Consider the following 21736-nt stretch of genomic DNA (forward strand, 5'->3'; position numbering starts at 1 on the left):
GAATTGTGATATAAACTCATAATTGTGAGTTATAAAGTCAGAATTGTGAGATATAAACTCACAATTGCGAGTTAGAAATTCAGAATCGTATAATACAAACTCGCAATTTTGAGCTATAAACTCGAATTCTGATTTTTTTTCTCAGAATTGATATAAACTCGTAATTGCAAGTTAGAAATTCAGAATAGTGATATAAACATGCAATTCTGGCTTTTTTTCTTAGAATTGTGATATAAACGCATGATTGCGAGCTATAAATTAAGAATTGTGTAATATAAACTTGCAATTCTGACCTTTTTTTTAAATAGTGATATAAACTCTGAATTCTGAGATATAAACTCGGAATTCGCAGTTGCAAGTTATGAATTCAGAATTGTGTAATTTAAACTCGCAATTCTGACTTTTTTCTCAAAATTGTGATATTAACTCGTAATTGTGAGTTATAAATTCATAATTGTGTAATATAAACTCGCAATTTTGATATAAAATTTCCATTCTGACTTCTCAGAATTGTGATATAAACTCGTAATTGCGAGCTAGAAATTCTGAATTGTGTGATATAAACTCGCAATTCTGACTTCTTTCTCAGAATCGTGAGATATAAGCTCGCAATTGCTAGAGTCCTTTTTTCCCCCTCAAAACTGGACTTTATAACTCGCAATTTTGAGTTTATATCATGCAGTTCTGACTTTATAACTTGCTACTGTGAGTTTATATCACACAGTTCTAAGACAAAAGTCAGAATTGTGAGATAAAGTGTTATAGTAAACTTTTTTGTTTTTTATTCAGCGGTGGAAACAGACTTCCTTACAAATGATACTTTGAAAACGAAAGGCATTTGATTTTCGACTTGGGATTTTTGTCACGCTCTCCCAAAAAGCATTTACACATCATTGTAAAAATAACTGTAACAAACTTGATCCCTACTAATTACACCCAACAAGGTTGTAATATCTGGAACATAAATGGGAATAGAAAATATTAAAGGTCAGCTCTACAGATCTAATGTAGCTGTACATAAAATATGTATTGTCTACTTAGTCGTATTATCTGACGAAGCATTATTACGATTCAATAATGGACTGTGAAACTGAACTGTAAACCAACACTAAGTAATACATTGTCTAAATATACATTAAAGCACCTTGAAACAACTCAATAGATACTGAAGTTGAGTTTTCAATCAAATGGTCCGGGGACCCACGACCACCTTTCATATTAAAACACATACAAAGAAACAAGGCACCTGAGCCAGAGCAGCACACTCAAGCATGCTCAGTACGTCTCTGGTATAACAAACTCAAATTCGTTTCTGGTTTCTGCATTTATTTGGTCGATAGGCCGTGGAGGTGGATCCGGTCGAACGTGAGCCACAGGCCTGTTTTGTGCTTCCGATTCTACAAAGATGTCGTCCCAGGTCAGTGCTTTGCTTTGGCTAGCTGGAAGTGGCTGGTTGGTAAAGTGCTCTTTGCTGGGGTTTACATGTTGGACAGTCCCATCCTCACCGATGACCGGAATCCCTCCTGGCTCTTCGGACACGAAGGAATACGGTTTGAACTGCAACGTTTTGCACGGCAGCAGCCGATACAAGTTGTTGCAGGAGTCATCTTTCTCTTTCCTTCCCGACGGGTCTTGGTTGTGCGCCTGCTTGCAGTGGGTAGACAAGATCTGATAATTGAGAAATGTCTCATTGCACAGTAAACACTGGTAGCGTCTTTCGCCCGTGTGGGTGATTTCATGTTTGGTTCTGTACTCGGCCAAGGCGAAAACCTTGGTGCAGTAATGGCACGGGTACTTTCGTTCCCACGAGTGAGTGTTAAAGTGCCGCCTGAGGCTCGTCAGGCACACGTAGGGACGCTTGCACACAATGCACACGTAAAAAGTCTTTCCATCCATGATAAGTTCATAGTGATCCTCCTGATCCAGCTTTGATTTTTTCTTTCCTCGAGGTGAGAGATTTGTCACACTGGGAACACCGTGCGGGCTTTGCAATTTCCTACCAGGGGCCGATCCCTCCACAGGATCGTCTTTTACTGGAACAATATCATAGGTGTTTTCACCAATATTGGCGTACACTTTACAACCCGGCGATAGCGAATCGATTTCCGAGGCTTTGTCTAATGTTATCGTCTTTTTCTCCAACACCGTCGGCAAAATGGTTATCGCTGGAACCGGTCCGTTATTGGTGCTGTATGTCGGCCTTACATCTGACAGTCTGATTGTTCCTGGCGAGTGCTCTAGAAGGACTTTTTTCTTTTGGACTCCGAGTACTTCGTTGTTGTCTGGAGGCTTCGAAGTGCTTTGAGGATCTGGAGGAAGGCTGTTAACACCAACTGGAGTGGTGGGTTCGCTACTTGAGCTCGTTCTTACAGGCGAAGCGAGAACGTTGCTACTGGCTTCTGGGCTTGAAAGGAGCACAACGTCTGGCTCAAGGTTATTTTGGAGTGACGTATTTATTTGAGTGATTCCTTCTTCATTTGTGACTTTTTGCTTTTTAGCTTCAGGCCCTCCTTCATTATTAACATCTGACATCTTGGTCTTCTGAGGGGCCTCTGTTTCTGAGACGAACAGAACATCGTCGTTGTCTGAGTCCACTTCCTTTTCTGTATTACCACCCCCCATGTTAAACTCTTCAGCTGATAGTGAGAATGTCTCAGTAATGATAGGCATGTTCTCACCTCCGGAGACATTTTTCTCAGAGGAGTTGATGCCATTGTTGTCACTTTCTTTGGACAGGCCGGGCAACCCTTTGACTTGGGAGAGCGGCGTGCCTAAATTGGCAATAAACGTCACGCCTAGAGCCTCACCGGCGCTGATGAGATCCTCAAGTCTGTCCGAGCGGACTCTGTAGATTTTAGAAGTGTATATGTAATTTAAGATCACGTCGAATATGTCCGCCTTGATGAAGTTCAGCTCTATAACTTGTCCAGCGACTGAGAAAAGCTGGCGGAAATAGGTACTCGAGGCGGACAGCACGCATTTATGTGCCTTGAACTTACGATCTTGCACGATTATGGTAACGTCGCAGAATAAACCGGTGTGTCGCTCATCGTTGATGGACTTCAACAGAGATCCTGGGTACTGAGTGTCTTCTGCAGATATTAGCTTTAGCTTCGACATGCCTGTGGGGAAAATGGAATAATATGGCTTAATGTACAATGAAAAAGTGTTAAAAATGTCATTGACACAACTCTATACAAGGCTTACACAAGAGATATACTCTCACAGACACAACTTAGCCCTCTATCAATGAAAAATCATATTTTCATGTCATAATTTTTTTCTTAAGTTGCTATGTCGATCATAACATTGGTTAAAAGTTTAATACAACTCTATTTTTATAATTATAAAACAACAGAATGAGAATATGAACGAAAATCGCAGGCACGCTAGCTAGCTAATTGCACAGCAACAAAAGCCAAGCATAAAGACATATGCGTCTTGAAAAGTGATATAAAACTAACGCCCTTGACTAGTTTGATGTGGCTAAACAAAATGCTATTCCGGTGACCCCACAGCTTTCTGATGCTAGCACTCGTAACCGGTAGGACCCCGGTGTGCAGCGGTCAGCGTGAAAACAAAAACAAATGGCTCAATTCAACTCTCCTTCCTGGTTTGGCGGCAGCGCGGCCTATCTGACTCTGTGATGCACAGCAACGCGTATGTGGCTAAATAAGATGAATTAAAGTTTTAATCTCCCACATTCTTGAAAATGAATTGCCAAAATCCTCTACCTGCGGAGCGACCCGTTAGAATCCACGATTCCCTTTGCTGAGAGACAATAATGACAGCGTTAACGTGAGTCGGTTGCCGTGGACAACACAACGGAGCTCGAGTTCCTTGTCTGAGATGAACGAGTCTCTCGCTTGCGCCTCCAACAGCCGACAGGAGTCGCGCACAACAGTCTGCCATAACAGACGTGTGATGAATGTTAATGAGACAGGAAGATTTTTTCTTAAAATTGACTTGTATTTGCGCAAATATGAACTGGAATATACAAAACAAATGCATTATGCAATAATACAGATAGGTTGTATTTTGAAGTACAAGTTGGGGCAAATGGCATACATTTGAAAACTTTTGGAGTTTTACATTGATGTTTTTCCATGTTAGAAAAAGTTCAAACATATCGTTTTTTAATATAAGAAGCTAGTCTCATTTTGTAAATAAAATAACCAAAGAGATCTATTGTTTAAGTTCTGAGTCTGTAGAAAGGTAATACAATAAACAGATTATTATTATTGAGATGTAGAACTTAGAAGTATGAGAATTTTAAAATCTGAAAATATGCTTTATTGGCATGACAAAGCTTGTCATAAACATGTCGTAGACTGTATAAAAGTTTTATTACAATGTTATTAGTCTCTTATATGGGTCATTCAACAGAGTTGAAAACAAAAAAAACAATAGCTTGTATATGAAAATTGCATAGCTAATATCCATGGTACACATTTCTAGTAATTGTGCAGTCAATTCTCATATTGTATTTTCAGAAAATGTTGGAATATTTTTCCTCTTCCTAAATTTGTCACTACTGAAACATAGTAATATATAATTTAATAAAAATGGTTATATTGACCTGTTAAGATTTTGCTTACATCTAACTTGTAAATATAGATTTTTGCTATTTTATTAACACATTTGCAGAGTTAAATCAATAACAATTAAATTTTTACAATATTTCAAGTGCCATTTATGAGATTTGTTGTATTTTGAATTAAATTTCTCTTTGTAACAAGCAAAAAGCTGATTATACTGATTTCTAGGATTCATTAGTTTGAATATACATTGAACCAAACACTATCATAACATTTTAGTTGATAATGCAGTATACTTTGACAAAACAGTGGGTAGACAGTATAGTGATAGTAATGTTTTGATAGCAATTGCATTACATTTCAGAATTTTAATTTGCATACTAAAACATACTAAAATTCCAAAAAAAAAAGCTAAATTGTACTAAAAATGTGCTTATTTGCCCCAAATAAAGGATTATGTGTTCCCTTTTGCCACTATACCGAAACAATGATGACATGTTTTGATCGTGACTGTTATGGTAGTTTAAGTTTAGATATTTTTGAGCCCAGCTCAAGGATGCTAATCAGCACATGGTTAGCTAGCACAGTTTTGAACAGTTGTACACACATAAAAACTCATTTTATGGAATAACACAAAATAAAACCCATGATGTCACAACCGAAATTTCAGCATGTTTCAGTCGTGACTGTTTTGGTAGTGACAATTTTAGATACTTTTAAATAGAGCTTGAAGATGCTAATCAGCACATATAAAGACTAAATGTTATGGAATAACTCCCAAAAAAGTGTGCCTAATTGCATACAAAAAGAATTTGGTAGTGACATTCTTTAAAGTTACATACAGATTTTTTAGACTTTTGAACAAATTTACCTCAAAATGATGGGACCTATGAGAGTGACACATGATTATTTGCTGATCATAAATGTAGGGGTGCAGTTAAAATCTCAGTCAATAAATGTCTTACCCAGTGGTCTACATTATAACCTGTATCGGTAGTGACATGAAAATGCTGGACCCGTTTTTTAACAAAGTTTCATGATTTACAAAGAAAATCTAAAATAAATATAGTTTTTGAACTTAACTTTTTAAAAAAGCAAAAAGATATTTTTAAAAACAACAATAAAGTAAAATGCAAAAGTTATTTCAATATTGTTTTCATCGTTTTCAGGGTTCGGGACAGCCACCTCCCAAAATGAAAGTACCCAATAAATGATGATTATATATATTAAGCTTACTGATTTTTTAAATATTATTGTGGGTTTCAACAGATAATAGAAGGATCTTAGTAAACATCTAAAATCTGAATACTTAAATGCTTTATAAATGTGTGTTTTTTTTTTTGTGATAGGTGTAGTACAGCCTATTATACTACATAATAGTATATTATATATAGCATATAGCCTATTAGGTAACACGGATATGGCATAGTCATAGTCATAGTCTTTATACTTACAAGAACGAAAAAAAAAAAAAAATCAGCATGCATTTCCCATATTCAAATAGCAAACCAAAACAGAATGGTGTGCCATTTTGATGGCAAGAAAAAGTTTAATAGTGCCTTCCAGGCCTCTAGGGGGCGATACTGCGCGTCTTGCTACGCAATTCTTCACAATAGAAGAGAACGTAACGGAAACGTAAACACAAGCGGACACAAGTTGGAGTTCAACGATGCTAGTACACATTTAGGTCCCATGACCCGGGTTTAAGTTGTTTAAAGGTTTCGTGGTGAGTCTCAACACCACTGTGATTTATATGTATAATAACATTTTGTCTCAGTAGCTGAAGAAATCGCATTTCGCTGAAATAATTATCTAGCTAGCTTTGCTAGTTCTTGGTGAACTGCGACATGACCAACAGAATGTGATTAACAGGCCGCTTTATGACTGAATACATTTTAAATAAACTACCCAGTCGTCAATAAAGTTAATAATACAGTGTATAGGAATGCCCGAAATGGACGTCAAATATTCAGGCTGTGTGAGCCCGAAGAGACGCCGACACAGCCGCTCCAACAGCCGCTCACCGGACCGAGGGCTCAAGAACCACAGGCACGACCATGAAGACGATCACAAATCGCGATACAACGACAAAGAGAGGAACAGAAACCGGTTCCGATTCGGGAATTCTCGCAGTCGCTCCAGGTCAAGGGAAAGAGATCGGTCAAACTGGTCAGATCAGAGAGACAGAGATCACGGCTTTGGGTCAAGATCCGATTACTATGACAAGAGAGATGATGCCCAACGACAGAGACAAGACGCCTTCATTGCGAGGTTAGACATGCTTAAACTAGTAGTTCACTTTCAGAACAAAAATTTACAGATAATGTACTCACCCCCTTGTCATCCAAGGTGTTCATGTCTTTCTTTCTTCAGTCGTAAGGAAATTGTGTTTTTAGATTAAAACATTTCAGGATTTCTCTTCATATAATGGACTTCTATGGTGACCCTGAGTTTGAACTTCCAAAATGCAGCTTCAAAGGGCTCTAAAGGATCTCAACCAGGGAAAAAGGTCTTATCTAGCAAAATGATGGGTTATTTTCTAAAATAAATAAATAAATAAATAAAATTACAATTTATATACTTTTTAACCTCAAATTCTGCGTTGTAAATGTTTTTTGAAAATAACTAATCGTTTTGTTAAATAAGACCCTTCTTCCTCGGCTGGGATCATTTAGAGCCTTTTGAAGCTGCATTTTGGAAGTTCAAACTCGGGGGCACCATAGAAGTCCATTAGATGCAGAGAAATCATGACATGTTTTCCTTTAAAAAACACCATTTCTTCACGACTGAAGAAAGAAAGATATGAAGATCTTGAATGACAAGGGGGTGAGTACATTATCTGTAAATTCCTGTTCTGAAAGTGAACTACTCCTTTAAGTCTATGGTGTTTAAATGTGCAAACATACACAACTTCAAAAGTTTTTGGATAGTAAGATTTTTTTTTTGGATAGTAAATGTTTTTTTTAAAGTCTCTTCTGCTTACCAATCATGCATTTATTTGATCCAAAGTACAGTAAAAACAGTACAATTTTGAAACGTTTTTTCTTTCTATTTAAAATACCTACTTTTTATGTGAATATATATTAATATGAATCTGACTTTTAGCATCATTACTCCAGTCACATGATCTTTCAGAAATCATTCTAATATTCTGATGTGCTGCTCTAAAACATTTATTATTATGCTGAAAACACCTTTTTAAGTTTCTTTGATCAATCGAAAGTTCAGAAGAACATTGTTAATCTTTTCTAACATTATAAATGTCTTTATCATCACTTTTGATCAATCTAAAGCATGCCTGCTAAATAAACGTATTCATTTCTATCATTTGTTTTCCCAAAAAAAGCAAAAAAAAAAAAACGGACTCCACTCTTTTGAATGGTATAGTGTATAATGTTACAAAACCTTTTTATTCCAGATAAATGCTAATCTTTGTATCTTTCTACTCATCAATGAATCCTGAAAAAAATTACTCAACCGTTTTAAATATTTCTAATAATAATAAATGTTTATTGAACAGCAAATCAGCAAATTAGAATGATTTCTGAAGGATCGTGTGGCACTGAAGACTAGGAATGATGCTGAAAATGTAACTTTGATCACAGGATTAAATTAAATTTTAAAATATATTCAAATAGAAAACAGTCATTTTAAATAGTAAACAATATTTCACAATTGTACTGTTTTTGCTGTACTTTGGATCAAATGCAGGCTTGGTGAGGAGAAGAGATTTCTATAAAAAACATTTAAAATCTTACTTTTGACTGGTAGTGTAAGTATGAAGTAAGTGTTTATAGCTGTATATTACAATAATATGTTTTCTGCTTTTCTCATTCCAGGCGTCTACAGGAACGTGAGAGAATTGGTGAACTGGGATGTCCTGAAGTCTGGGGATATTCTCCCAGAGTCAGAGAACCTGAGTGAGTACATATTAAATACCGTATATATCATTACCAATGCCTATTGTTGTCTGTTTTATAAAGTATAAAATTGGACAGTGAAATATTCATCATATATGTGTTTGCCTTAAACGCTTTAATCTAATTTCTTGTATTATGACACAGCTCAGATGAACACACTCCTGTGGAAGAGGATGTGAAGAACAGCAGCTCTGATTCAAGTTCACAGGGTAAATTTTTTTATCATCTCTCTCAGACTCAATGCGCTTTTTCATTAGAATGTTGATCAAACGTGAACTAGATGTTGAATAAATAGTCCTAATATGTTATACCTTGTCTACAGAGGAAAAGAAGAAAAAGAAAAAGAAGAAGAAGAAGAAATCAAAGAAAAGGAAGAACAGGAAGCACTCAGAGGACAGCGAGTCAGAAAGTGATTCTGAAGGTTTGTGGCATTTCTTTTTGTTCTAAAACATACTTTATTCTTATACGCCAGGTTATATAAAACATTTACTTGCTTGTCTTGCAGAAGAGATGAAAAAGAAGAAAAGAAAGAAGAAAAGTAAAAAGTAAGAATCTTGTTTTCATATGTAATGTACAGCAAAAGGTTTACATACACATTGCAGAATCTGAAGTCCCTGGTTTGTCCTGAACAGTTAAACTGCCCGTTGTTCTTCAGAAAAATCCTTTAGGTCCCACAAATGAATTGTTTTTTCAGCATTTTTGTGTATTTAAACCCTTTCCAACAATGACTGTATGATTTTGAGATCCAACTTTTCACAGTGAGGACAACTGAGGGACTCATATGCAACTATTACAGAAGGTTCAATCCCTCTCTGATGCTTCAGAGAAAAAAAGATGCATTAAAAGCCAGGGGTGTAAACTTTTGAACAGAATGATTTGCTCTTCAGAAGCTACAGAGATACTTACATGTTTCCCAGAAGATAAAATAAGTTAACTTTACCCTGAATTACAAAAAGTTAATACATTGTGAGAAAAAGGCAATTTTATTTCATATATCTATTACAATAATGTTATTCAGGTCCGTACTAAATTAAAAATAACATGCATTTTGTATGATCCCTCTTATATTTTGGTAAAATAATTAACATTTTTTAGATTCTTCAAGGTGTATGTAAACTTTTAACTTCAACTGCATATTGACTTAGCAAAGCTTGAATCGTTTTATACAACAACATGATTTTGTCCTTACAGGAAGAAATCAAAGAAGAAGAAGGCAAAGAAGAATCACAAGGAGTCCAGTAGCTCTAGCAGTGAACATTCAGAGGAAGAAGAAGAGGATGTCAATGAAATCTCATGGGTGGAGAAAACTGTTGTTGGAGAACATGTTGTTGGACCTGAAGCTCCTCTCACTCACCTGTCCCAAGATGACAAACCTTTAGAGTGAGTAAATAATTCTTCCTCCATTCAGTTACTCTGTTAAGTAAATTTTGATCCTGTCTCTGGTACTGTATGTTACAGCTTTGTGCCCTGTCTTGTTTCCCATAGTTTTGGCCACGCTTTGCTACCAGGTGAAGGTGCAGCCATGGCAGAGTTTGTCAAAGCAGGAAAACGTATTCCAAGAAGAGGTGAAATCGGTTTGACTAGTGATGAGATTGCAGAGTATGAGAAGTGTGGCTATGTCATGAGTGGAAGCAGGTATGCAATATATCAAGCAACACGGCTGTTTTCAACATTGATAATAATCAGAAATGTTTCTTTAGCAGCAAATCAGCATATTAGAATGATATCTAAAGGATCACGTGACAGACTGGAGTAGTGATACTGAAAATTCACAATATTACTGTCATCGTATTTTATCAAATAAATAAAAGCAAAAAAGACTAAACTATTATAGTTGTAGTTGGAGTATCGTGCACATTTTTATATAGTGTTCTTTATGCCCTCAGACATCGGCGTATGGAGGCTGTGCGTCTGAGAAAGGAAAACCAGATTTACAGTGCTGATGAGAAGAGAGCGCTTGCTTCCTTTAACCAAGAGGAAAGAAGAAAGAGAGAGAGCAAAATCCTTTCCAGCTTCAGGGAAATGGTGTACAGAAAAACTAAAGGCAAAGATGGGAAGTAGACTGCCCTGCAGAATTATATTTTCAGTTTGGATGTCACTTTTCTTTTTTTTTAAGAAAAAAGACAAAATAATTGATTAAGTCACCGATTTTAATGTGTGTTTGCATTCATTTTTGTCTGCTTGTCTGCTACAGTACACGTGGAGTAGCTTGTGAACTGAAATTGATGTGTACATTTTCTAAAATTGCAAACAAAAAATAAACTGTTACCAATAGAACTCAAACCATTAAACGCTGCAATATCCCTGTAATGTAATGTATGTTGCATCTAAATAAAAATTGTCATGTGATCGATTCTTAGACTGGAACATTTATTAAGATCAGAATTTGTCCCTTTCTTTAGTAACAACCCTGTGTTAACCTATAGATTGTTTTCACGACACATCATCAATTGGCCATATTGGCAGCACAGGACATAAAAACACCACTGAACCAAAAGAAACTTGTATATTTTGCTGATTATTGCTGCTGAAAATGGTCAATTGTTGTCATTTTTCAGACTGTAATAATCAGTTGGACTGGGAAAAAAAAAACATTTGGAGTACTTTAGACCACCAAAAGTTATAGTAAATCAAGGAGAAGAGTGCAAAAAACTGTCTGAGGAACAAAAAAAGGCATTTGTGGTTGGCCAAACTGAACCAGGATTTCCAGGGCAAGAACCTTGACAACATTCGTGTTTGTTCTTATCATTTCCGGACAGGTAGATGAAATATTAGGCTAATATCTTAATTAATACTGCTCGTAAGTATCTTTACCACCTATTAACTTTAGTTTATCAAACTATTGTGCCTATATGATTTAGCAGCTTCCACAAGTAGCAGAACAACATATTCAGCAGTACATTAGCCCTGCAATCCATGCTGTTGTTTACAACAATATGGCTGTGCATCGGGATAACTGACCAAACCGTGATATACTGAACCAATCTATAGCTATATCAAAGAACACTAATAATCATATTGCGCTTACAAAGAGCTAAATCTACACAATAAATGAACAATTCACATTCTCTGTGACTTTTCCCTGCTTGTGAGCCACAAAGACCGCTATAACGCATTATGGTTTGGAATAGAATGTCATGTCTGCATCCTTGCTTATTAATCATCTCAATTTTCTCCACTGGACATCTAAATGGATGTAAAAAGTGCACAAGAATTTCTTCACAAAATAAGAGTTACTACTTTAGTACTTTGCATTACTGCATATTATGTCTACTGGCACTCCATTTGAAGCTGTTAAAGGATTATGTGGAGCATGTTTATTGCATAAACATATTACATCCTATTTATGCACTTAAACTGATCGATCAAAATTATTTTAAGTACTTTGCACATTTTGGACTGTAGTATATCATGTGTATTATGTATAATGTATGTATATGCATTGCAGGGATTGGATCATGCACTCTATATTTTAGCCAATTATTACACTTGAGTACATGGTAAAGTGACAAAGTGATTTGATCAAATGTTTTACCCTGCCAAGTAAATTCTGGGATCAAAATTAGGCGTAATAACTGTTAATTAAAAATTTAAAAAGTTAAGTGGGTTAATAGAGTGTTTTCACTATGCGTCATCAGTCGACCATATTGGCACCACTGAACTGAACGAAACTTAAATATTTTGTTGATTATTGCTGCTGAAAATGGTAAGTTATTGTCATGTTTTGGGTTGGATCGGGAAAAACATTTGGAGTACTATAGATTGCCAAAAGTTGTAACAAATCAAGGAGAAGAGTGCAGAACACTGTCTGAGGAACAAAAGGCAAATGTGGTAAAAAACTGAACTAGGATTTCCAGGGCAAAAATCTTGACAACATTTGTGTTTGTTTCTGGTCAGGTAGGTGAAATATTAGGCTAATATCTTAATTCTGCTTGTACGTATTTGTACTGACCAACTTTACTTTGTCAAAATATTGCACCCTTTTCTGCTTACTAAGTCCTTCTATTTATGATTTAGCAGCTTCCACACTTTTTTTATGGCTTGGACAGAATAAATTAGCAGAACAACGTATTCAGTAGTACATTAACTGTGCATTTCTTGCTGTTATTTACATCCGAGTATCTCCAATATGGCCGCGCATCCAGGTAACTGACCAAATCGTGATGTAAGTGCAAATCATATTCAAATGTATTTTCACACCACAGTGAACCAGTATCAAAGCAGTACAATATAACAGCTATATACGAAATCTAATGTGAACATGAAAAATAAAAACAGCAAGCAAATGAATAATTTAAAGATAACATTTTAATAGACGGCTGGACAAAATGTACATTTAAACTGTTGCTTGGTGGCTCTTCATTTGATGTTTTCAAGCCCCTGTAAAACAAAGAAGAGTATTTAAACACCAGCTTTTGTGAGCATATTGTCAGCACTGATACTTTTTTTTTAATACAAGTTTTTACCTTGGCATGATAATGTGCACCAGTTCCAGATATTTTCTTGTCTCTCTCCATTAAATACCACTGATAGGGTACCCGTACGATCCTCTTTTCCTAAGTGCAAGAAGAAATGGATTCAGTGCTGTAGACTTACTATACAAGAGCATGCAGAAACATCAGACAAATGTAAAACTGAAACAAACATATGATTGAATTATGATTGAAAGATTCATTAAAGCATAAACACAATGATTGAGAGTGACAAAACATTGCTAATTGTCATCTTTATCATCACTCACCTTTCCACCGTTTGTGAACTTCTGGATTTGAGCAGTTGCGATACCAGGAATCATCAGACAAACTGTCATAATAGCAAAACCGGGCAATATCTCATACCACATGATTGTGGTTAAAATATGAGCGTACAAACACAGAGAAACTGTCGCAGAGGACGAGATTAATTTAATGTTTTGCAGAAAATCTTGCAAACCTGCCGTCTACATGGGCCAAAATGTCTGCCCCTATGACGGTCACAAAAAACAACTTCCGAGATGTTGATAATTCACTTCCGCATTGAAAAACCTCGACTGTAATAGAGCAGCGCCGCATTGTGGTATTAATTGCAAGTCTTAAACTAGTAAAACTACTACAGTATTAACATACTTTATGGCTACTTTGTTAATAAAGGCATGCGTAGCATTGAAACACATTTTAGCCTAATGATAAAAACAGTTAAAGAATTGAGAGGAGCACAGCAATGTCTAGCCTGTCCACTCTACATGTAAGAGCAAGTAAAAGAGTACAGTAAAAGAGACAGGTATTCGTATTGTAATATTGTGGCAAATCTGCTGGCGTTGTTATTAACAGTCAGTAATTATCATAAAAGTAGAGTTTTCTTCCTAGTAAGAGTACTTTTGACAAATACAAAGTCGCAGAGTGAAAGAGCGGACGCTTATGGCAAGCTGTCTTAGCCTAAAATATACTAAGCAGTCGTCGTAATTGTATTTTTACTTATAAGAATTGAAATAGAGAGCTCTATAATACAATTTTTACTAGTAACAATTCCATTTACAGAGCTCTCTAATTCAATTCTTACTAGTAACAATTACAATTAGAGAGCTCTACAAATGAGTTTTTACAAGTCATATGTCTCCATTGACTTTCATTCATTGTTAATTACAGAGCTCTACAACAGAATTTTTTCTAGTAAGAATTCCATTTAGGGAGCTCTCTAATTCAATTGTTACTAGTAAGAACTGAATTAGAGAGCTTTTTAATGCAATTACAGAGCTCTGCAATTGCACAAAAAATTTGTTTTTTACTAGTAAAATTTGAATTGTACAGCTGTATTTTTACTAGTAATAATTAAATTAGAGAGCTCTCTAATTGGAATTGTTACTAGCAAAAACTGAATTAGAGAGCCCTGTAATTGGAATTATTACTAGTAAAAATTTATTTAGAGAGCTCTCTAATTGTAATTCTTACTAGTAATAATTCAATTGTAGAGCTCTGTAATTAAAAATGAATGGAAGTCAATAGAGACATATGAATAGGGTTGGGTATCATTTGAATTTTATCGATTCCAATTCCAATTCCGATTCCACTTATCAATTCCGATTCTCGTCAATTCCCAATTTCGATTCCAGTTTAGTAAAAAACAACAACAACAACAAAAGTCAAACATATATCATAACATGTTTATTTTCAGTGCCATTAGTTTCAGCTCAAATAACAAACAAAATTTATTTTCTTTTATTTCGACATGGTGAACCAACTGCAGATGCTTAGACTGCAGATGTTGCTCGTGACACCTTGCTTGCAACATATTAGTTTATTACAGGGGTTCTCAGCCTTTTTTACACTGGGGCCCCCCATCCTTCTTGGCTAAATTTTGCAAGTTCCCCCTATGCCTGACATTTCCTCTAAAGGTGTTTATTTTTTAAAACCTTTTTTATTAACCAATACATTTATTAACCAATGGGGTTTTGCAAGGGAAGGGCGCGGGACTAAAAAATCCGTCCCTTGCAGGTCTCTAATAAGATGAAGTTTGCGTGCAGCAGTAGCTTTGTCTTCAGATTTTACAAAGTTTAGCGGTTTTTACAAAGCCTAGCCATACTTTTGAGCGCTTCCCGTGATCCATCTTGTAGACTGATGTTTACACTACCACATAAGGTCCTGGCAGATTGCCAGATGAAAAAATGCACCCAGGAATCAATAAGAGGTATTGGAAGTTTAATTTTATAACAAGTATACGATTCTTTATCTTAAGTATCCAAATCCAGAATCGGAATCGATTTTCAATTCCCAACCCTACATATGACTAGTAAAATTAATTTGTAGAGCTCTCTAATTGGAATTGTTACTAGTAATAATTGAATAAGAGAGCTCTCTAATTATAATTTTTACTAGTAAGAATTTAATTAGAGAGCTCTTTAATTGGCATTGTTATTAGTAAAAATTGAATTATAGAGCTCTCTTATTGAATTGTTACTAGTAAAAATGCAATTAAGACGACTAACGCTTAGTATATTTTAGGCTGAAACGGCTTGCCATAGAGGCTCCTCGCTTTACCGAGAGCCGTAGCCAATCAGAGACGCCTGCTGGTGTTACGGAGAAACAACTGCGGAAAGTTGGGCAGTGGAGAGATAGCAAACACGGCTGATAACAGCAAGAAACCTACGAAGTACGACATCGCTGCAAAAGTTGGCAGAGGATCATGAAGGAGGACAAGGAAAACACGCGTCCCAGAGAAAGAAAAGTGGAAATAAAATGTGACGAAAATGAGAAACAAGAGAAGCCAAATAAAGAGAAGAAGGAGGCTATGACAAAGGTAGTTAGTTAGCAGGCTAACTTAGCTGGCTACATTCTTGCTACAAATAGACTGTAAACACCGCAGCTAGTCGCTTTCATTTGAAATACTATGAGTTCTAGTTTTGCAGCTGTGTTTTTGCTTACATGTTTATGTATTATTTTATGTTTGATTTAAACGTCGCAGGTGAAAATGACAGAACATGTCTGATACATACTGGTTAGCAAATCCCCCTGTCAAAAGTTTCCAATCACTGCGGGGATCTGGCACTTTATTAGCACTATAATGTAATATCAACTTTGACAGGGTTATTTTTGTAGATACAGCCACGAAGAATAAATTATGGTATTTTAAATGTCAGATCATATTTCAGTAACTTTAAAGTTATTATATGCAGCATTCACAGTTTATAGACTTTACTTTGTGTATATGTGACTTTGAACGACAAAACCAGTTATAAGGGTCGATTTTTTAATTGAGATTTATACAACATCTGAAATCTGAATAAATAAGTATGTATTAATGGATTGTTAGGATAGGACAATATATGGCCAAGATACAAATGAAGTTCTTAGCAATGCATCTTACTAATAAAAAATAAGTTTTGATATATTTACAGTAGGGACAATACAAAATATCTTCATGGAACATGATCTTTACTTAATATCCTAATGATTTTTGGCATTAAAGGAAAAAAGATCATTTTGACCCATACAGTGTATTTTTGGTTATTGCTACAAATATACCAATGCTACTTAAGACTGGTTTTGTGGTGTAGGGTCCTGCAGACTATCTCATGTGTCATATAGGTATTACATTGTATAAAAAACATAGAAAGTGTGTGCAAGTAATTCCAGTATTGATTTTTGTTTTGTATTATACTTCTTTTTAGATTGTGATCCGACGTCTCCCTCCAAGTCTGACTAAAGACGACTTAGTGGAACAGCTGCAGCCTCTTCCAGAGCTGGATTACCTGGAGTTTTTCTCTAGCGATACTAGGTTTGTAGATGCAGTCTTATAAAAGGAAACAGAAGACTGAAACAAAATGGATGAAAGCTGTTTGATGGCTGATCAAGATGTTTGTTTATTTGCAGTCTTTTCCCTCATCTGTTTGCAAGAGCCTATCTGAATTTCAAAAATCAGGGTGACATAGTGCTCTTCAGAGACCGCTTTGATGGCTATGTCTTCATTGATAGTCGAGGTTTGGCTTTTGCATGTCATTACCATTTCCATTCACTGTCTAATTTTGCAATATTGTACCTCAAATGTCAGAGTCTTCAGGCTGAGATGGTAAGAACTGTTGTATCTTCTTTCTCCCATATTATAGGTCAAGAATATCCAGCAATTATTGAGTTTGCACCATTCCAGAAAGTTGCTAAGAAAAGGAGCAAGAAGAAGGATGCCAAAAGTGGAACAATTGAAGATGGTGAAAAATATATATATATATCTAAACTACTAGTCAAAAGTTTTTGAACAGTGAAACTACAGCAAAAATAGAATTTTGAAATATTTTTACTATTTAAAATGACTGTTTTCTGTTTTAATATATTTAAAATGTTAATTTATTCCTGTGATTTCAAAGCTGAATTTTTAGCATCATTACTCCAGTCACATGATCCTTCAGAAACCATTCTAATATTCTGATTTGCTTGTCAAAAACATTTATTATTACTATTATTATTTTGAAAACAGCTGAGTATATTTTCAGGTTTCTTTGATGAATAGAAAGTTCAGAAGAAAAGCATTTATCTGAAATAGAAATCTTTTGTAACATTATAAATGTTTTTGTCATTACTTTTAATCAATTTAAAGTATGACTGCTAAATAAAAGTATTAATTTCTATAATTTTTCAACAAAAAAAAAAAAAAATACTGACTCCAAGCTGTATTTCAGATAAATGCTGATCTTTGGATCTTTCTATTCATCAAAGAATACTGAAAGAAATGTACTCAACTGTTTTAAATATTCATAATAATAATCAGCAAATCAGCATATTATGATGTGACACTGTTATGTTTTTTGCATTTAATTGATATCGCTGCAAACAATTGTTAATTATTTATTTACCTGTGATTTATTAGATGTTGATTACAAGAAATTTTTGGAGTTCTACAATGGTGACGAGGAAAAATCTCCTTCCAATCCTGAGACTTTACTTGAGGAAATAGAGGCCAAGACAAAGGAACTTAGTTGTAAGTTTCAGCACAAAACCTCTAAACAAAACTATTTAAAATAGTTTTCTCTTTTGATTTAAAATAATAATCTGAAATGTTCTTTCCTCAGCTAAAAAAACGACACCTCTCTTGGACTTCCTTAAAAATAAACAGGTAAAGGGTGTAATGTTTACTTATTTAATTGCATACTGACACCAGTTCATATAGTTTCCATATGTAATATGCCATACTGTATGTTATGTGTGTTCATGCTGTTTCATCCTGTCCTCAGAGGATTAGAGAAGAGAAGAAAGAAGAGAGGAGACGGAGAGAACTAGAACGCAAACGTCTGCGAGATGAAGAACGGCGGAAGTGGAGAGAGGAGGACAGGAGAAAAAGAAAAGAGGCTGAGAAATTGAAAAAAGGAGAAAAGGCATCTGATAAGGATAAGGACCAACCTAAAGATGAACAGCCAAAAATCAAGGTACTTATCTCTGTTTTGTCCATAAATCTATTAGGTTCATAAATGTATTTTGGATGATTACTTATTATTATCAATGTTGAAAACAGTTGTGCTGCTTCATATTTTTGTTTTTACATTTTTAGTAATGAATTGAATGCATCCTTGTCTAATAAAAGTTAAAATTTCTATTTTCTTTTTTAATCTTGCTGATTCAACCTTGTTTTGTCTTTTTAGCTCTTAAAAAAACCAGAGAAAACAGACGACGGTGATACTGAGAAGCCAAAGGACAAGCCCAAGAAACAAGACAGAGAGAAACACAAGGAAGATCGACCTCCTGGAGACACAAAGAAGCGTCAGAATGGGGAACACAGAGAGGAGAAAGGGGGAAAGTAAGTTGGTTACACTTAACATTAGCATATATTTTACTTTTTAGGTCTTCTCCTCTAATTTCATATCATGGTGTCAAATATGCTTTGTCATTCAGGTCAGAGGATAGCGGGCATAAACATTACAGAGACCGTGATGGAGAGCGAGAGCGAGACCGGGACAGAGAGAGAGAGCGAAGACAGAAAGAAAAAGAACGGATCAGAAGGCAGGATGAAGATCGAAGGAGGAGGGATCGCCAGGACGGAGAAAACACCTACAAAAAGAGAGACGAGGAGGGGAAGAAGGAGCGCGTTTGGGAGAAAAGAAAGCACGAAAACACTGGAGAATCCTCTGGCAATGCTCGCTCTGAAAAGCCATCAAAGGACAGCAAAAGAGAAAGCAGAGAAGACAGTGCCAAAAAAGACCGTCTGAGAAATAAGGTACACTACCGGAGCACCAACAGAGCAGCAAATCAGCATATTAGAATCATTTCTGAAGGATCTGGAGTAATAATGCTGAAAATGTAGCTTTGATCACAGAAATAAATTACATTTGAAAATAGATTAAAATGAATAGTTCACCCAAAAATGAAAATTCTGTCATTAATTACTCGCCCTCATGTTGTTCTAAATCTATAAGACCTTCGTTCATCTTTTGATTTTTTTGATGAAATCCAAGAGATTTCTGACCCTGCATAGACAGCAATGGTACTACCAAGTTCAAGGTGCAGCAAGGTAGTAAGGACATTGATAAAATAGTCCACGTGGCATCAGTTGTTCAACCGTAATGTTATAAATCTATGAGAATAGGTCAGAAAGCTGTCGCATTTCATCAAAAATATCTTAATTTGTGTTTTAAAGATGAATAAAGGTCTTATGGGTTTGGAACGACATGAGAGTAATTAATGACAGAATTTGAATTTTTGGGTGAACTATACCTTTAAGATAAACTACACTGCCAGTCAAAAATTTAACAGTAAGATATTTAATGTTGGTTTTTTAAGAAGTCACTCTTGCTCTCCAAGCCTGCATTTAACTGATTTAAAGTACAGCAAAAACAGTCAAATTTTGAAATATTTTTACAGTTTAAAATAACAGTTTTCTATTCAAATATATTTTAAAATGTAATTTATTTCTGTGATTTCAAAGCTTAATTTTTAGCATCATTACTCCAGTCACATGATCCTTCAGAAATCATTCTAATGTTCTGATTTGCTGTTAAAAAAACATTTATTATTATTATCATTGTTGAAAACAGCTAACATTTTTTCAGGTTTCTTTGATGAATAGAACGTTCAGAAGAACAGCATTTATCTGAAATACAAATCTTTTCTAACATTATAAATGTCTTTATCATCACTTTTGATGAATTTAAAGCATCCTTGCTAAATGAAAGTATTTATCATTTCTTCCCCCCTCTCAAAAAAATACAAATAAAGATTATACTTACTCCAAGCTTTTGAATGGTATAGTGTATAATTTTGTTCAAAGGGTTTTTATTTCAGGTAAAATTTCATTTGCATGTTTCTATTCATTAAATAATCCTGAAAAAATGTACTCAACTGTTTTAAATGTTGATAATATTAATTTAAAAGTTTTTCCAAACAGCAAATCAACATATTATAATAGTTTATTGAGGATCATGTGACACTGAAGACTGGAGTAATGATGCTGAAAACATAGCTTTGATCACAGGAATTAATTTCATTTTCAAAATATATTCAAATAGAAAACAGTTATTTGAAATAGTAAAAATATTTCAGAATTTTACTGTTTTTGCTGTACTTTGGATCAAATAAATGCAGGTTTGGCGAGTAGAAGAGACTAATTAAAAAAAAAAACATAAAATCGTACTGTTCAAAAACTTTTGACTGGTAGTGTATTATGTTAAATTGTAGTAATATTTCACATTATTAAAAAAAAAACATCAATGAATTTTAATACAAACATTAAAGACCTTGTGTAACTTTTATTTTTACATATTGCCTATAATTTTTACATTTCTGTCTTAGGATCGGCCTGCAATTCAGCTGTACCAGCCCGGGGCGAGGAGCCGTAATCGGGGTGGAGGAGGAGGAGGAGGAGGAACAGGAGAAGATGGACAGGCAGTGGAGAAGAGAGCTGAGCGGGAGTCCAAGAACACTCAAGAGAAAGCTGCGGAGTGAGGAAACAGCTCTATGCTGGCATGACATGATGTCTCGAAAGGAGGGGCTCTGTTCTAATCAGGACAAACACCTCAAAACATGGTGCTGCCATCAAAAGAAATCCCCCCACTTTAAAAAAAAACAAACTCTCTGCTCTCTGTCAAAGACATGAGAGCACATACCTGTTGCCCTCCAGTGCCTGAATGAGCCCCCCAAAGTTTCTGTTCATGAGCAAGGCAAGTTCTAACCGACGGTTAGATTTGAGAAACGGGGCTTAATCATGAGAGAAGCCAAAGCGATTGGACCACAATAACTCAAAGTGACCTTACTTTTGGTACACAGCCAAACTTGCTTTACTTGTTTCACAGTTTATAAAAGGTCTGATCTAGCTTGCTCACTGTTCCGTTTTAGAAAGATCTTTCGCGCCTTTCCCGAAACCTACTATCCACTGCATTTTACTTCAGACAATCAGTAATAAATTTGTGTTCTTTGAGCATGGATGTAGCCTGCAGCTGTTTTGAAGAGCTTGCTGATCTACGATTGCTTCTGTTCTGATTAGGGATTGGTCAGGTGGAAAAAGAGCCATGCTTTATAATGTTGATGCCTTGATCACTGTCAGTTCTTTTCTGCAAGTCGACTACATTATATGCAAAAACAGATGTGGCCTTTTATAGTTTTGGAATTGATGCATATCCTACCACTCAGAAGAAAATGCAACTTCTGGTTAGCTTGGTTTAGAAACTGTGCTGTCATCCACTGTATGTTCCATTGTAACTAATCGTTAACTCAAAACACAGCTTGCTTTCATAGTTGCAGCTTTGTCCAAATGTGAAGAGAAATAAAAAAAAATAAATAAATAAATAAATGAACAACCTATATGTTACTTCTAGTATCTCATTTT

General features: G+C 35.3%; 4 protein-coding genes across 4 annotated transcripts; 2 read left to right on the plus strand and 2 right to left on the minus strand.

Moving 5' to 3' along the window:
- Positions 1-183: 183 nt before the first annotated feature.
- Positions 184-3852, minus strand: zbtb33 (zinc finger and BTB domain containing 33). The gene is made up of 2 exons (XM_073820390.1): positions 3735-3852; positions 184-3122 (listed from the first exon to the last, which is right to left on the minus strand). The coding sequence occupies exon 2, from the start codon at positions 3118-3120 to the stop codon at positions 1276-1278; it is 1845 nt and encodes a 614-aa protein (XP_073676491.1). The 5' UTR covers positions 3121-3122; positions 3735-3852; the 3' UTR covers positions 184-1275.
- Positions 3853-6172: 2320 nt separating this feature from the next.
- nkap (NFKB activating protein) lies at positions 6173-10811 on the plus strand. The gene is made up of 8 exons (XM_073820900.1): positions 6173-6809; positions 8378-8458; positions 8603-8667; positions 8781-8879; positions 8964-9003; positions 9650-9838; positions 9944-10093; positions 10345-10811. Exons 1-8 carry the CDS (start codon positions 6484-6486, stop codon positions 10517-10519), a joined length of 1125 nt encoding a protein of 374 aa, XP_073677001.1. The 5' UTR covers positions 6173-6483; the 3' UTR covers positions 10520-10811.
- A 1937-nt stretch (positions 10812-12748) lies between these two features.
- On the minus strand, positions 12749-13442 carry ndufa1 (NADH:ubiquinone oxidoreductase subunit A1). The gene is made up of 3 exons (XM_073821137.1): positions 13200-13442; positions 12925-13014; positions 12749-12838 (listed from the first exon to the last, which is right to left on the minus strand). Exons 1-3 carry the CDS (start codon positions 13299-13301, stop codon positions 12818-12820), a joined length of 213 nt encoding a protein of 70 aa, XP_073677238.1. The 5' UTR covers positions 13302-13442; the 3' UTR covers positions 12749-12817.
- A 2086-nt stretch (positions 13443-15528) lies between these two features.
- Positions 15529-21711, plus strand: upf3b (UPF3B regulator of nonsense mediated mRNA decay). The gene is made up of 10 exons (XM_073820676.1): positions 15529-15730; positions 16602-16708; positions 16804-16910; positions 17037-17135; positions 17792-17902; positions 17994-18037; positions 18156-18347; positions 18561-18715; positions 18811-19132; positions 20704-21711. Exons 1-10 carry the CDS (start codon positions 15617-15619, stop codon positions 20854-20856), a joined length of 1404 nt encoding a protein of 467 aa, XP_073676777.1. The 5' UTR covers positions 15529-15616; the 3' UTR covers positions 20857-21711.
- The last annotated feature ends 25 nt before the right edge of the window (positions 21712-21736 follow it).

The sequence above is a fragment of the Garra rufa genome, chromosome 16 (genome assembly GCF_049309525.1).
Source record: "Garra rufa chromosome 16, GarRuf1.0, whole genome shotgun sequence".
NCBI lineage: Eukaryota > Metazoa > Chordata > Actinopteri > Cypriniformes > Cyprinidae > Garra > Garra rufa.